The following is a 17,806-nucleotide window of genomic DNA, read 5'->3' as shown; positions in this document are numbered from 1 at the left end:
AATAAAAATTATTCAGCCAGCGAAGCGATCTCATTATATTGAAAGCAAATGAAATGAAAATGAAAAAAAAAATATTACGAACTATAATATTATGTCTTACCATAATACGCCGTGTTTCCGGTGCAATCCATCGCTCTGTTTGCTCGGTTCTTTTAGTCGTCTGATGAACACGGCAATGAGGACAATCCTCGATCGGTCCAGTAGCAATCGTTTGGACTTCTTTCGAACGATTCAGTACTTCCTCCATTACTTCTATCGTTACGTTTTCTTCATCATTAAGTTCTTCCTTTGTTTTTTGTTCTGGTACAACGGAGGTGTTGTCCATTATCGTTTCCCTCTTTTCAACAATCTGACAGTCACATTGTTCATCATTCTCGATTTTCTTCTGTTCATCAAGACGAAGCCTATCGCTGCTTCTACTTCTGCTCCTATTCTCTATGAGCTCCTCGACGTTACGCAATTTATTCTCAAGCCAGTAAACCCTCTCCGTTAGCCTGTAATTCTCATCGAGCAATTCTTCTTCCCTCTGCTTCGTCACTCGCCTTTCTTCGATTTGCCTTTCTTCAGCCTCTTCGTAAGCCTCCAATCTCTCTTCCAAATCTCTTATGCGATCCTGATAGGACGACAATTGAACGATCGAATCAACGTCCGTGTCGAGCGGTGGACAGGTTCTAGTAGTTGGATCGATCGAGCAGATTGTTGGGTTCGTTACTTTAGCTGCACGTTCTTGAATTCGTGCACGGAGTTCCTGAAGACGTTGAACCTCTTGCAATAGTTCACCGGAAGGTATTTCCGTTTGTGTTCCACGACTCGCTAGCTCGATCTCTAAGCTCTCCTCATCTTCTTCTTCGAAAATACCACTTTCTTGAAGAGACAGGGGTGGTTTTCGTGGTACGGGCGAAATCGAACGTGTAGTAGCGTAATTATTGCTGTTTGTGTACGGGATCACTGTAGCCACTGCACGATTTCTTTGCTTGTTTGCCTGATCCTGCAATCAATCGTATATATGCGTGTGTGTGAGTATGCGTTTTCTTCTTCCTTTTTATGAGATTTATGAAATGTTTGTATTTTTTCTTTTTTAAAATATCCTATATACTTGTTATCTAGATGTATATTCAAATGAATTCTTCGTTTTTATTATATAATAATATGCATATAAAATATGCGTAAGTGCATTCGTGTGCGCTTGTCAAGTAACCTTCAAACGCGATTGTATAAGAGAGTCAATAGCGAATGCTCGCTGAATCTTTCAATCTTATTGAAATACGATATATGGAAACGTTCCCATTCGAAGAAGATTCTAATATTACCTCTTTCTTTCTACCAACAATGAGAGTTTTTCCTTTTTTTTTTTTTTTTTTTACCTTGCTCGGATGTAACAGTTCCGGCGAGACAATACCGCTATCAGCCGTGTGATCAGGATTCTCTCTACGAGCGGGTGACTCTTCCAGTTCGAGAAGTCTGAATTCTAGAAGTTCGTTTTGTTCTCTCAACTCGGACAATTCCACCAGGAGATTAGCCTCTCGTTCTTCGGTCGCTCGCAACTTCTCGTTCAATTCTTCCAATTGTTTGTTGCGATTGCTGCATCTCGTCTATTATGGAAAAAAGAAAATCAAGAAAAGGATTAAAATAAAGAAAAGGATTTATTCATAAATAAAAATTGTTTACCTCCTGCAGAAGGGCTTTTTCAAGATCAAGAACTTCGGTCTTTGCACGAGACAATTCCTGACGTTCGTCCAACAGTTTCGATTGGAGTTCCTCGATTTCGATAAGAACAGCTTCGTAAGCTTCTCTGGTGACACCTGATCCCTGCCATTGTCCACAACCACCAGGCTGAGGAGAGAGGGATGATGGTGCACTGGAAAGGGCACTGTCACCCTCCTCATGATCCTCCTCGTCGTCGACTTCGGCCACTGGCTCGAGTTCCAACCATTGCCTATAGAATTCCTCTTTCCTTTTCTTATTCGACAGTTGCTCGAGCTTTCGTTCCTTTTCCTTTCCCATGCGTGAAGGACAGAACACCGTTATTGTTACGTACAAGAGAATGGACACAACGATGATTATATAAACGAGAGAGTTAGTTAACCAACAAGTATTTAATGAATTCATAAGATTTAATCTTTTGAATACTTTTGTTTTTATTTCTTCATTCTTTTCTTTTTTTTTTATCTTCAAATTTTCTTTCGGTACTATCATTTTTTAATGTTTTTTTACAACCGTTCGTTTTGATGGTGGAATTCATTTTTATCGTTATCAAACATTAAATAAATCATTGTTATATATATATATATATATATCTCTACGTATATTTTTGTATATATCGAACGAAATAAATTTCATAATTAGAATTTTAGAATCATTTCTAATTTGTTTCACGTATGAAATTCATTACCTTGACTGTCTGCCTGAGTATCTCGATAACTTCTTGCTGCTCAAGCGCAAGCTCACGAAGGCGCTCGACCTCGATCTCGGCTATGGCTCTGTCGCAGCCGTCTTCGCGAATATACAACTGTAATTTGAATAGAAACAAAAAAAAATAAGATAAACAAATCTTGTCGAATATTGTTGTATTCGAATTATTAATGTATCTGTAATTTTGTGTTTGTTTTTAATTTCAAAGAAAAAGAAAAAAAGAAAAGGAAAAACAATTAAATTTTATGTTTTGATGATATTAAAAAGAAAAAGAAATGTGCAAAATTTTTTCATGTTCTTCATAAATTTGACGGAAGGAAATACGTTTGATATTAGAAAACGTCTTGTTACATAAACCATGGCAATTATTATGGTTATATTGAAGTGTAATGTAATTATAAAGCAATCAAATAAGGACTTACGGTATGATCCTCCGCGAGGAATTTCTTCTCTCCGCGAGACGTCGACCGGATCGGTCCGTTTCTCTCGCTGTCCTGTAACTTCCGCATCTGCAATAAGAACGAAGCTATTATTAAACCACTATCGACCGTATATTTACGCACAAGCAAATGAACGAGCCTCGTTCGTGGTGCGAATTAATGGCAATGAAATAAAAAAAGATCGTCGATAAGTAGAGCACATCGTGAGACTAGAAACTGAATTTATTTCATTCCAGCAAAGGGAAACTAAAACTAGATAAAATTTTTTATGGAATTAGATAATCATCTATCCTTTTTCTTTTTCTTTTTTATCGGTTCAATAATATCGCCAAGTTGAAAATTAGTTCGAAATGTATGTAATTTTTCTCTCCCTCTCCGTCTTTCAAAATGTTTGATTATTGAGTAATAATTAGGGTACACGTATATTTCTTTAAAATTTTTCTTACGAAATCGAGGCTTTCAGCCTTTATTCGAACTTTTTCTCTTTCGTAATAAATAACGTTAATTGCAAATCTTATTTATTATAAAGACAAATAACGCAATGGTTTTAGCATTATTTTTCGAATAATACGAATAATACTTAACGTTTATCAGAAAAAAATATGAGACGATAAGAGGGAGATAAATGAACGATTGTCGTCGAGAAGAAAAGTGCAGAAAGTGCTTTTGTGTCATACTTTCTCGATCGTGGAGTCGCGACGGCCACGTTTAACACGCCTTTCAGACGACATTATGCTAAAAAAGGAAAAGAAAAGTCTGTACTGTAAAAGAGAAAGAAACAATTTTCTTTCGATCGGAATCGTCTTCGTCATCCTTTCGTTGTCGTTCCAAGGGAACCAAATGTCATGACTCTTGACAAGAAAGAGAAAAGATTTCCGTGAGGAGGAGAAGGAAGTAATAAGAGAAAGAGAGAGAGAGAGAGAGAGAGAAGAATACACGGTCATTGTCAGAAGAATGACGATGAAAAAAGATTCAATAGATCGTATCGGTCGAACAGGGAAAGTGCGGATGGGAGTTACGAAACGAACATGGATCCGGTCATCGAGTTGTTACGTTTTCATTATTATCTCCTTCCTTCCTATCAATCTCGACTCTTCTTTTTTTATCCTTCGACGAGATCAGAGGTACGCGTCTATGTATGTACCTTGATCACTTAGATCGAAGAGATCTATCGAGTTTTGTACGAATATGTCATTCTTTTTGATTAATCGATATCATCTAATATAATTGATCTTACTCCAATAGATCTTTTCAACTTTCTTTTTCCTTTCTTTTTTCTTTCGAATAAAAATAACTCGTAATTGTTAAAAATTTCCAAACGATTATCGAAAATATTCAAAGTTTTGTTTGAAAATTCGTTTCTCTTTGTTATTTCTCGATCACATTCAATAAAAGATACTATGTATGACGAAGAGAGAAAGAGAGAGAGAGAGAGAGAGATAACGGCAAAGGAATTTAAGAGAAACGAGGAGTTGATAAAAATTGGATAAGAGACACGTTCTATCGGGTCGACAAACTGGCAATACCATGGCTTCGATTAGCGAAAGTGATCGGTCGTTCGAATCGAGCGAGAACGCTTACCAGATGTTGCGTTTATCGTAAGTAAGTATATATGTATATGTATATATATATATATATATATATATATATATATATGTATATTCATATGCATAGGCATATGTATATGTACGGACATTATAATACACAGATCTTTAACTTCAATGATGATCGATCATAGATACTATAGGTGAGTGAAAAAAAGATCTTTTAACAAGCTTTCCGATGATTTAGCGTTACTCTTGGGAAATCAACTTTCGACTCGTCAAGAAGAAATTATTATTAAAAAAAAAAAAAAAAAAAAAAAAAAAAAGGAAAAAGAAAAAGAAAAAAAAACAGAAATCTTTGAAGATTCTTCCGCGATCGTTTATAAAGAAATAAGCGAAAAGTTTTACTTTTACCGGAAGTCATAACGTTTTACCTGACGACAAATATGTATCTTAGAGAGAAAAAAAAATTACTGTTTGCAATTATAATCAATGTCATCTTTATTCAGCATATATACATATTATACGTACGTATAAGTATGTAAATGTATGTATGTAATGCATCGAGAATAGTAAACGTTTTATTAGATTCATTATGCAGAATGAGTGCTCACATGATGCTTAAAAGAGAAATTTACGTATCTCTGATTATAATAATTGTACAATTTTAAACAAGAACTCTGTTCAGGTAATGAACTTTGACCCTGCAATCAATATCTTTCTTCTCTCTCTTTCTCTTTTATCCCTCTCTGTTGCTTTCTCCACAATAAGACGAATAAGGCAATGACCCACATAATGAATCTTACTAAAGATAGTTCACGTTATTACGTTTTACATATATATTCAGCAATCTCGACGAGAATAGATAGAGATAAATTAAAGCTAGATAAATAGTTAACTGTTTTTGATATCTTCTAAAGTAAAAAAAAATAAATTGGATAGATCGTTAATTACCGATCGTTAATAATGATCGATTCTAATGTCCGTCAATCACCAGAATGATACTCGAATATGCTTCGACCATACGATTATTCGATTATAGAGAGAGATGGAGAGCGAGAGAGAGAGAGAGAGAGAGAGAGAGAGAGAAGAGTTATTGTAAATTTTAACGAGAATTAGATGAACGGGAACCGTTAGATTTACGGAAAATATATATGTCCGTTTTATATACGAAAGAGGATAATTGAAAAGGATTGTTATAATGCATGATTATTATTTATATATATATATATAAAACGTGTTATTAATTATATAAATTAAAGAATTTCAAGTGTTCATTCAATGATTGGAGTGGTTTATAATCTATTAGTAACAATGATTTTTTTCTTTTTAATTCTTCTTCTTTTTACGAAGACGCAAATTTATAATTTCTTTGTAATTCGTTGAACATTTTCAACGTAGAGTCATCAAATTATGTAATTTGGTTAGAAGAAAGAAGCTTGGAAAATTTCAAATACTTTGTACATATTGGAAACGAGGTAAAAGTTTCATATGTCGGAGAAGATGCTGCAGAGACGTATCACAAACGTATAAGGAGCCGCATCGCATCATCTCGTGAGGACCGTTAGGTTGGCCCCCTAACACAGAGAATAAGAGAGCCAAGCACAGTCTGCTCGACCGAATGAACGCCTCTCGCCTTCGTTATCCTTATCGACCTGCATATTCTTTGCGTATGAATGAGAAACGACAGAGAGGAGAGAGAGAGAGAGAGAGAGAGAGAGAGAGAAAAGAATAGACTGATAAGACGAAAATCAAAAAGCATAGAATCAAATTTTTAAATCTTAAAGTTACATTTTATTTTGAAGAATAAAACGATTAAATGTCGAAAGGTTTTTAATTTCATAGAAAATTATTATCTTTCGAACGAATATATCTTTTGAAAAAAAAAAGGAAAAAAAAGAAAATGGAAAAAAAAAATTAAAAGCTATCCACTTTTAAAGTGTCTTTTTTTTTAAAGAGTTACTTAAAATTACCGTTTCGAAATACACACATAAATGGCATATAGAAAGAGTGTTGCCACTTTTGATTCTCCCTTTGCCAAAGAGAAAAAAAGAGAGAGAGTCGAATACACCTTGCATGCACTTGGCGTGTCGTGCACTTTGCGCTCTATACACAAGTATGTAAATGTCTGCTGGCCCGTCTCGTTTCGAGCTACACACGTGCCCGCACAATCCAAACTCGTTTCTCTTTGCGCTCGTTAAATGCCACGTTTCCTCGTTTTACTTCAAAAGCACAAGTACGTACAGATGATTTTTTTTGCATACACATATGTACGCATTCTACTATTTATATATCATAATTTATTCGAAAGACGATTAGTTTTTTCTCTTTTTATTTTCTTCTTCTTCTTCTTTTCTTTTTATATAAAACAATTCAATTTATTTTCAGAATTTCAAATTTATTATATTATACGAGTTATTCGACGATATAAAAATCACGTATTAACAATTTGGATATATTTTTGTTTTTCACTAAATAAGTATGTGAATTTAAACTCTTCCCATATAATAAAATGTGAATTTAACGTGAAAGAATAACAAAGAGATCGTTGACGAGTCTAGTGAATTGTTGTATAAATTCATATGACGTGCGGTATGACGAATGAAGAATTTTATATAAAAATATTCATATTCGATTTTACCGAGAGGTATTTTCAAATTTAAACGTCGACGAGTCTTTTCATTTTAAACGAAATAAAACAACGCTGGAATAGTAAAAAAAGAAAAAAAAAAAGAAATAAATTTGCAAGAAAATAAAATGTTTTTATTACAGGAAAGAAGAAAAAAAAATATATTAAGGCACAATAGTGTAAGAAAATGTGAAACGATGCATCATATTCGTAAACTATATATATCTACACACATAAACACAGAGACGCACAGACATTTTCACGATGTTTGGTTTCGACACGAACGTGCCCTCACGATCCGAACTTGTTTCACTATATGTTGTGCATCTTACACCACATTCTCTCAGTTGTTTCAAAACATGTGCACATAGAATATCATGTATCGTATACGCGATATTCGAAGATAGTTTTGTGAAACGCTTATGCAAAATAGGAAGTTGTCTACTTTCGAAGATTCATTCACAAATCGTTTAGAAAATAATCCCTTTGCAAAATATTTACCGTAGATAACAAGCGCCCTTATATTTTCTACGTATAATCGTTATATTTACAATATTTATATATACGTATATATTTTTTTTTCACTAAAGCACACTTTATAAAACAAAGTCTGTCGATAACGAAGAAAACGGAATATCTTTATTTAATAAAAATCTCGTACATATGTAAATATAACATGAGTTTTACCATTAAAAATAATACTGAGAAGATTTTTTAATAATTATTATTACAAAAAGAGAGGAAAAAAAGAATAAAAAAAGAGAAAGAAAAAAAATTGTGCCGAAAGTACACGTAAAAAGTTTAAGCAAGACTTAAAAGTACTCGCATGTTTTCATACTCGATGATCTCGGAATACATTAGACTGAGTGTATCGCCATTCAGGATACATTTGCTCTCGGATAACAGAAATTGTAATGTGCTTTCTTCTTATCTCGTCGTTGAGTAACACACAACGAGGATGCGTCCAGCATTTACAAGATTATCGAGAAGAGCAAAGACACCTACACGATATTTATTTCTTTCTCATATATATATATATATATATGTACATGTATGCTACACCACCAACAAACAAACAAATATACATACACGTGCATATCTAACTTAACATAGAAGAACGAAAGATGGTCCGAGAGACGGAAGTTACTCATTCAATAAAGAGAGAACGTCGATCGACAACTTCGACGATTTCTCTTTTCGACGTACGAGTTTCTACGAAATCTTTTCGCAAGCGATATCTTGGACGTGAGCATAAGTAAACGGTAAATCAATCTCTCTCTCTCTCTCTCTCTCTCTCTCTCTCTCTCTCTTTCTCTCTCTTTCTCGTCAAGAAAGACACGCGTATACCTCTATCCACGATCGGAAGCATGTTTCTTGTCTGTCGTCGTTGATTCTTCCGTGGAACACGATATTTCTTATTCGAGTTATCGTTTTCTTTATCGCTCTAACATCTGCTCTAACATCGCATCTTTGATATTGAAAAAGATGTGAAATTGCAGACTCGATGGCTCACTATGACATCCGGTCGAGTATTATTTCTTAATTTCACGGGAATTGAGTTATAGCTGACACAAATGATCATATTATTATAATACCAATCAGATTTATTTGTATACATATATCAATACGTCCGTCTCATAATAATAATGCAAGCGGAGAAAGAGAGACAGGAGTTTAAAAAAGAATAATATTTGTAGTTATATAAACAAACAAAAAAATGATACGGCGATTGAAATTATTTCTTTTTTTTTTAATCTTCTTCAATTCTCTTCGATGAAAAGATTCCAATTGTTTTTACATCGATTCCTTGAATTTGGAAAATTATCGAGAGTCATACTTTTCAGATTTTAAATATGCAGAACGTAATACACGTCGTTTCGTCACTTTGCTCCTGGTAACTTCATTCATCAACGGCACATGCGCTATTTCAAGCGGTATGATTCAATTCATTGATGATTAATGACGAGAAAGAAATGTATCTGTGTCGGAGGAATCGTGCACGCTTTCGATCCGTATTATTCTAATTTTCTAATAGAAGAAGCGTCTGCGTAGGCGTCATGTATGGCTCTTAAAATCCCTTTCTCTCTCACTCTTACGGGATATTATTGCGTAAAATCATTGAAGACTTTCTAACGATGAAATTTATACGATCAGAATCACCTTTTGTGAAACGGAACGTTTAACGGGTATTGTCTACAATCCTCATTAAGATTTTATTATTTTAAAATAGACAATTAAAAAAATATTATAACGAGTCTTGTCAATCGTAAAAGAATAATAAATGGGATGAAAATTGTATTCAATAGGAATCCAATTAACACGTTGACAGGTTAACACAGTAATGTCCAATCTGCAGGCCAATAGAGCAAGTAATGCGGTCCAGCGGAAATTTCCTGCGGTATGTAATAGCTTCAATCGGTGATCGTTCAGTAATTACAATCGAAATGTAATTGCTTTTGCGAATAAAAAAAAAAAGAACATCGACAACAAGGAAAGTCAAGCGAATAAGAATGACGTCGCGTAGTGATATGGTTGAAGCCACGTGCGGAATGGCGATCAGTTTATAATACATAAAAATTATATCGAATGTTTTATCGCGAAGATGAAGCGTGACTTAAAAAAAGAAAAATAAAAAAATACAAGAAAATTTTATACTTATGTATATTTTTACTACATTTTATTTTCTATTTTTCTCTTTTCTATGGAACCCAAATAGAAACAATTATTCTTCGGTTGCATGCGCTTTTTAGGTTAGTTACCGATGACCAGGCCAATGAAAGATAAAAAAAAAAAAATCAGAGGATCAAACTCGGAACGAATCGAATTTGTTAGTATCGTAATTTCTGATCTCTCTAGTGGATTTACATACAAGCTGTGAATACGGTCGTCTTGGATTCTTTGAAGGCTACATTCGCCAGTGTCCGGTCTCCAAGAAAGTTGCTTATAATGTGAACGCGTGCATTTGATCAATGCATTTCACTGATCTTGGCGATAAGCGCGAATTGCTCGTGTTCTCTTGGCCACCACTGATTCCTGGTCACAGTGCGAACGTACTCATATATTCCCTTGTATCTAGTGATCGTTAGCGACCTCATTGCCAGCGAATAATCGACAGTGCACACGCATCACTCAATGCGGTTCCTGGTTTAATATAAATTCAATTTATATTAAATGGGGTTTAAATATTCTAGTTGTCACGTTAGTACCAGCGTGTACAGTGATTCCTAAACTCTTTTTTGCTCGAAACCCTCAAAACTTTTCTAAAGACAGCGGAATCCTCTACATAACAATAAATCCCTTCTTACCCAAATTGTGCGGAAAAACGCGGAATTATTGAATTATTTAATAGAACCTTATTCCGTGGAATAAAAAGATACTTATTATTAAATATTCTTGCAAATTATTTGTATATTTGGATGACAGGGACCTTGCAGAAATCCAAATATAGATGACGTGGCGGTCAATGAGTTAAAATGGAATACTGTTAATATTATATGTGAATGTGTGTTTAAATATTTGCATATGTGCATACACATATACATTCATACATGTATATTAATTATACATATGAGGCAAATGTTTAAATACACATATAAACGTCATATAAAATATGTCATTTTATCTCTCTCTCTCTCTCTCTCTCTCTTTCTTTATTTCCAACGTCACAAAGCAACATATGTATGAAATAGCTGGAGGCTTCTCATTGTTATAAGTCAGGGAACGGTACCAGAAGACTCTATAGAAAGAAATATAGAGAGATTCTAAGCAGTAGAACACGTATCAATTTTCGCCTGACTCGTCGTACTAGGAAATCGAGGCGTAGCGGAAAGGTAAAAGAAGAACCGGGATGACTTCGTCTTTTTTCCTCTTTCTCTTTATCTCATACCCCTCTTGCCGCACTCTTCCCGTGAACTGCGAGCCACTTTGGAGCCGGCCCACTGACTATATCGAGTATAAGCATATTGGGACAGGTGAAACGAGTGCGTGTCGCCTTACCGTTATTCGCGCTTCTCTCTTTCTCTTTCTTTAATCCTTTTCTTCTTTGGTACAAGCTACGTGTTCTCTGCAGCTCCACCTGTTCTCATCATATCCACGAACGACTCTTGTTATTAACAACAATTATTTCAGTATCATATCAAAGGACTATATTATTTTTCATATAGTACGTACAATGGAGAGAATAAGGGGGATGGACTATTGCATTATTTTCTCCGAGAAATTTGACAACGGCTCTCACACGACTTTTCAGAAATGAAAGAAATACAAACGAAGAAAGATAATACAATAATTTATTAGATTCATTTTAAAGAATCGATACACTATCGGTATAGTAAATGTAAAATGTTTCATTTGGTCAGACCCAAACTAATTAATAATACCTAAGCATATTATCTTTCATAATATTAACAGTCAAAAATGATTTTCCAGTGAAACGACTGTTTTGAAAACTCCAAGAAGAGCCCTGAAAGGCTTTCTTCGTAAGTCGTACGAGTTGACGTCAGGATTGATGAGACATTGTCGAAATACACCAAAGTATTTTGTATTTCCTTCGTTCATTGTCCCTAACTTTTCTCTCTCTTTCTCTCTCTCTCTTTCCCCTTCTTTTTCTCTCTATCTCTCTTTCTCTCTCTCTCTCCCTCTCTCTCTCTCTCTCTCTCTCTCTCTCTCTCTCTCTCTCTCTCTCTCTCTCTCTCTGTCTGTCAGACTGTAGCTGGAGGGAGCAATTATGCGATTACAGGCACGTCGTACCGGATGTTTCATGCTATCGACTCATACGTTGTTATATGGATATGGATATGGATATGAGCTATAGAAGGAGAATCGTTGGAACGTGCATTCTCTTTCTCTCTCTCTCTCTCTCTTTTTCTTTTTCGTTCTTCAGTTAGCCTGTCGTCTGGATTGTCGTTGGCCTCGTTAACGCACGCACTAAAGAGTTGAGTTGCTCGAGAAGCCAAGAGAGCTCACCTTTATGCTCCCACAAATCAAAGCACCTTGACAAGAAGCTGATAGACGCTTGCCTTCGAGCAATCTTTTTAAAGTGTATCCGACGATTTTAAACTTTATTCGTTTGTTCGCTTCGACGACACTCGGATTGTGTAATCGATCGATAAATCATAGAAATCGGTATGATCCTTTTTAATGATTTCTCTTTTAACCAGGGGCAAAAATGTCATGTCAATTTTTCTCAAAGACTTTCTTCTTCTACTAGAACGTGAATCTTGCGCAAGTGTGTGTGTGTGTATTTTTTTTGTATTTTAATATTTCAGAATAGTTTATAATTAGTGCTGGACCCCTAAATTCAATTTCGTTCATTGACAACTAATGATATTTATGTAATTATCTGAGATAATTACAAATGCAGGATAATCGTCAAAAAATTGTGCTTAATGTTGACTATTATACACAATGTTTAATACGTAAAATTAAGAATAACTTATTATTATTTTATTTATTGTTTAATAAGGAATAAACAAGATATAAATATATCTTTTTTTTCCTTCATCATCGGTAGAAATAATCGTGAGAAAATAAAACTAAAAAGAGGGAATGGTAACGACCGAGAAAAAGGAAGAAATTTTGATAGCACGTTGTATAGATTTTGCGTGATCGTAATTTGAATCGAACTCGCAGGTGCGACGTTGGATATCTCAGGCTACTCTGTAAACAGACAGACCGGACCTAAGAGGATACGTGCTACGCTTTGCAAGGACCCTGCGGCAAAGCCTTGCCCCTTACTGTCTCGTAGTCACTTTCACCTGATCTCGACGACAATGATCTCCTCGTCGCCTTCACAACATCAGCAGATAAAAATGTGTTATATGTATTTGCGTTAATGCAAAAGTTTCTTTATTTAACGACGTATAACAATTAAGAACATTAACAAATTTCATTCGTTCGATTTTGTTTTCTTTTTTTTTTTATACATTGACCATTATTATTTTGAAAGTAAAATAAGAAACAAAATCCATCGATAAAAAATGTTAAAAAGCAGATAACATCAGTTTGATTATGATTTAGCTTCTTCTTCTTTTTTCTTTTTACAAAACTTTCACTTACACACAATGAATCGACCTTTTTTCGACTCGTTTTTCAACAAGAAACTGTCGAATCTGGTAAAACGATTTGTCGTGTTCGCAGTGGATCTAACATAAAAGAGAAAAAGTACAGAAAGGAAGTTACATAGTCTTGTGCTCATGGACTAATTATCGTCGGTATGCCGTTCGACGTGTCGTATGAAGGCAAGGATCCTGTTAAGGATCGACGGAACGACGGACTACGTGATCAGGGTCTCGACTTCCTGTCCAGTTTGTTTCTGGCCATTCGCGGTTTGAATGCGTCTTACATTACTGCAGAAAGAAATATGGTGGGAGTAGGAGGAAAGTCGCAATGCAGTAAAGTCAAGACGGATTCTCGAGAGAGGATGAGAGTTTCCGAAAAGAAAAGAAAAGAAAAGAAAAGAAAAAAAAAAAAGTCTGCTGACCATTGCGTATTCATTCATGAAAAGTGAAAAGAACTTTTGTCCCTTTGTCGTCCTTTGAAAATCCATCGAGAGAAGGTTTCTTTTTAAGAATCTCCTTTCCCATGAAGTCTTTCGTGATTGTTAATTTGCACGTGCATCATTTTTTTTTATTCCCTATTGTAAAACACATAATTAGTATTTTTGTGAATACAATCGTGAATATTTAATAATATCCATTGAGTTCCATTGAAAAGATTGTTTTTAAAGATTTTTATTACTTACCGAAGGATATTATTTTTATGTAAATTATATTACAGAAAGGGATAAACAATAAAATTGTTTGAAGTAAATGTAACGTAAGAAATATTATTAGCATAACAATTGACTCATCACAGATCACATATACAACTTCTATTCTCTGAAAAAAGCTCATTAGCTTAAACGTGTGATTCATTGCAAAAAAAAAAGAATGTGATCAATCGATCGATTGGTGTTCGTTTTGGTATGCAAAGGTAGATAATACGTGCGTGTACGAAGTCACGGATATGCGAATCGATTGTAAAACGTGAACAAACCAGTGAGCGCACGTGCTCATGAGTAAAATGCGTAGCATTACGACGAGCTGTAAAGTCTCCGGTATTTGTTGGTCGCGTGGTCTAATCGTTTCCGCTTGGCAGAATCTCAGTGCAGCGTTTAACCCATTAAGACTTGGAATCGATTAACCTGATTAAATTAGTAGTCTAAAAAGGAAATCAGAATCAACGTAGCACGAAAATAATTTCTCAAACGTTGATTACGGTAACTTCAAAACGTGACTACTAGTACTACTACCTACTACTACTACTACTACTACTACTACTACTACTATTACTGCGACGAAGAACAAATATGTAAAAGATTCATTAAATTTTAATGTTAAAATTTGTTTACTGATCGAACATCATGAACGTCATCTTATTTTACTGACACAGATTATTTTTTTTATTTTTATAGGATGGTGACGATCTAGAAAATATATTCAACATTTTTCTCAACTAAATGAAACGGTATTAAAATGAAAAGAAAAAATAAAACAAATTGGAAGAGAAAAAATCTAATTAAAATAATTCATAGCCTTAGAAATATTTAATGTATTAATAGTTGTTAGAAAATCATTGGGAAATATAATTAACGTAGTAAGACAAATAAAAGATTAAAAAAAAAAAAAAAAAAAAAGAAAAAAGAACTTTTCTCTTTCATTTTCCAACCCAATTCGCAAGCAATTATTTCTTTTTTTTTATTGATAACGACTTCTATGTAAAATACCTTGAGTTATTCATTCATTCATACACGCGTACACGCACTAACTTTTTCTCTTTCAAAAGTAAAGATGAGCAGAGGAGCTAACTAAGGTGCAATGTACAAGTACGTTCAAGGACAAGGGTAGTAACCGCGAATGTAGTATCGATGTAGACGAGAAAAGTCAAACGAAGAATGTCGGCACATCTCATCATCTTTATCGTTTCATGATCTTGCGATAGTGTCTTTGGATCACGCTAGTGAAACCGTAGACACATTACCACGTGTATGTAAGAGGGTTGTTGGTAACTTATATTTTGAAGTTTGTGGTTAATTTAAAAAAAAATGAGAGATAGAAGGAAAGAACGAGAGAGAGAGAGAGAGAGAGAGAAAGAGAGATACACACAAAACTGAATCCTCTGCAGCGTATTTTACTTCTTCTTCTTCTTCTTCTTCTTATTATTATTATTATTGTTATTGTTATTATTATTATTATTATCATCTTCCCTTCGAACGCACGATACACGTTGCAAACGTGGGAGAGGCTGTGCTTACGCAGACTCACGCCTCTCGTGGTATGTAATTCCAGTCGGTATTCGCGGTTGAGTTATTAATAACGTCCACTGGACTGAGTGCGCATTCCCACCCGTAATTAACGTCCCTCTTGCGCGACTCATTACACCCTCCTTCAACGATCTCCCTTTTTCTTTCTAACTAGCCGACGAATTAAATGATTATTGAATCACTTTTAATCTTTTCTTTCGAATTCTGATCTATTTATCTTCCTTTTTCTAAAGTGAGTAATTAGATATATTTCAAGTATTTCATTTATTTTACTGTTTAATAGATCCTCCACGTTCTTTTTATTAACTTTGTTATTGGAATAAATTATATCATTATACATAGATATGTATATTGTTATTTAAAATATTAATTTAAGAGATTAGAAAATATTTTACAAGCTGATAGAATTTTTGATAGAATTTCGTATTGATCTTAGAATTAGTAGAATCAGTAAAAGATCCAGCGATTTTAAGTAGGTAGTGAAATTCTTCTTGTCGAGGAGGAGACAGTTTCTCGAGGGGACAGTCCAGTGTACTTGATGGCCGTGGGCCTATGCAACGCGTTGCATCGTACATACACATATACTTACATACGTACATAAGTACCTTCATACATCTGACGGCCTGAGGGATTGGAAACTTTCTTTCGAAAAGTAGCTCAACGTGGCAGCCGCGTGTTGAGAGCATATAACCAACGCGACCTTTCGAGTTTCAATTCGAGATGAGAGATATCTACTCTTCGTTCTGTTAAAACGAAAAAAAAAAGATCAGAACAGATCAGATCGAATCGGATTGGATCCGATCGGATAAGATCAGATCGATCGTTCGAAAGGATCGAGGGTCGATCTCATTCGATCAAAAGAACTTTCATTGCAACTCAGATTTCGATCAGAGCTGATACGCGAATTTAGAAACAAAGTGAAACTCCATTTCTGGCTTGGTAATGGTGGAAAACACGCGAACATCGTTCTCCTTTCTCAGCTTTTCGATCTCGCGATGTATGTAGGTCCACTTCGATAACTGGACCGTTACTCGCTCAGCGAAACAGAGAGAAAGAGAGGGGGAGAGAGAGAGAGAGAGAGAGAGAGAGAGAGAGAGAGATAGATATACTATAAATTATACAGTTTCCATAGACAAGGGAAAATAGATTATCGAAACGTTCTTGTTCTGATCATTTTACACGTGTCTCGTGATTAGTAGTACGTTTAAATCTCGAATTCTTATTGCGTTTAGAAATTCAATGTAACAACGAGATCACGAGTAAAAGTTCAATTAAAGATGTTCGTGTATCGTAAAGATGCCCGTTGGTCGTTAGATGCGGTAAACGCGAGCTAACTTCCATTTTACCAAATAAGAAGGGATAAATGTTGTACGATTATCTCTCAAGATAATGATCATTTTATTGCTGTTTCTTTTTCAAACTTTATATACATATATATATATACATATTAAATAGTAGATATTATTAATCACGTATAATTATCGAAGTATGAAATGATTATTATTTAGATAGTTGATATTATTTGTAAATAATTTTTCATTAGAATAATTTTTCATTCGTTAAAAACAATTAAAAATGATCATTCGTAGAAAAATGAAAGTACACATACGCGCACCATCGACGCAGCATGCATAGTTGAGATTAACAAAAAAAGACTTGGCAGGAAACAAGGCTTTGCCATTCATCCTTCGTCCCAGTTTCACAACACCATTGTCCATCGTATTTCTTGCCCTATCGCAATCGTAGTCTTGACACGCGATAGAACGTCGATTTGTCACGCAGTCGGATCGCGCTATTCCGAAATCATTAAACGAATGATCTCCCTCGTCTAAGGTAAAAAAGATCCCGACATCGATAAGTCTTTGAGAAAACAAAAGCTTTTTTCTGTTTTTTTTTTTTTATTTTTGAGAAGATAAATCAATCTAAATTCGTCTAAAATAAATATCTCGAAATGGTATAATAAATATTTGGAAATGGTTCAATTGTTATTAAATTTTTTCCATCATTTGTTATAACCGATACGAGTTTGTTTTAGATTTGTGATATTTAACTCCAATTAACGATTGTTATACATATACTTTTACTTATTGCGATTTATTTATTTGTTTAGAGGGAAGATATTCATTACAACGAAGTAAGAAATTATTATACATTAATAAAAATATATTAAAAAAAAATTATTCAATTATTAGATCTAAAGTAAGAAAAAATGGACAAATCAAAAAATAGAAGCAAAAGTAATTCGCTTGTACAAATCTGATCATACGAATTCAGTCTTCGATTATGTCCAAGATCCTGATAGTAAAATCCCTAACACTTACAAGCAGACAGAGAGAGAGGGGAGGGGGTGGAGAGAAAGAGAGAGACTAAGTACGGGATGGTATGCGTGAACAAATGTATGATATCATCCGATAGGTAGGCTATCCGGCTACGTGCTTTCTACCTACCACCGTGCCCCCTATCGGCGATAAAACTTCCT

General features: G+C 34.6%; 1 protein-coding gene across 8 annotated transcripts in view; it reads right to left on the bottom strand.

Moving 5' to 3' along the window:
- The window catches only part of LOC118448430 (uncharacterized), a 36,988-nt gene that overhangs the window by 3,129 nt on the left and 16,053 nt on the right, over nt 1-17,806 (bottom strand). For all 8 annotated transcript variants that reach the window (XR_014982148.1, XR_014982144.1, XR_014982145.1 and 5 more), the window contains exons 7-11: nt 2,835-2,921; nt 2,393-2,509; nt 1,669-1,995; nt 1,365-1,592; nt 101-988 (exon numbers count right to left, since the gene is read on the bottom strand). Coding sequence is in view for 2 of the 8 variants with exons in the window: in XM_085656872.1 (XP_085512998.1) it covers nt 101-988; nt 1,365-1,592; nt 1,669-1,995; nt 2,393-2,509; nt 2,835-2,921 (1,647 nt within the window). In the remaining 6 variants the exon portion in view is untranslated. The remainder of the gene's footprint in view (nt 1-100; nt 989-1,364; nt 1,593-1,668; nt 1,996-2,392; nt 2,510-2,834; nt 2,922-17,806) is intronic.

The sequence above is a fragment of the Vespa mandarinia genome, chromosome 5 (genome assembly GCF_050613455.1).
Source record: "Vespa mandarinia isolate Hongniang chromosome 5, ASM5061345v1, whole genome shotgun sequence".
NCBI lineage: Eukaryota > Metazoa > Arthropoda > Insecta > Hymenoptera > Vespidae > Vespa > Vespa mandarinia.
The sequence above is the reverse complement of the archived record's forward strand: the minus strand, read 5'-3'. Positions and strand labels throughout refer to the sequence as shown.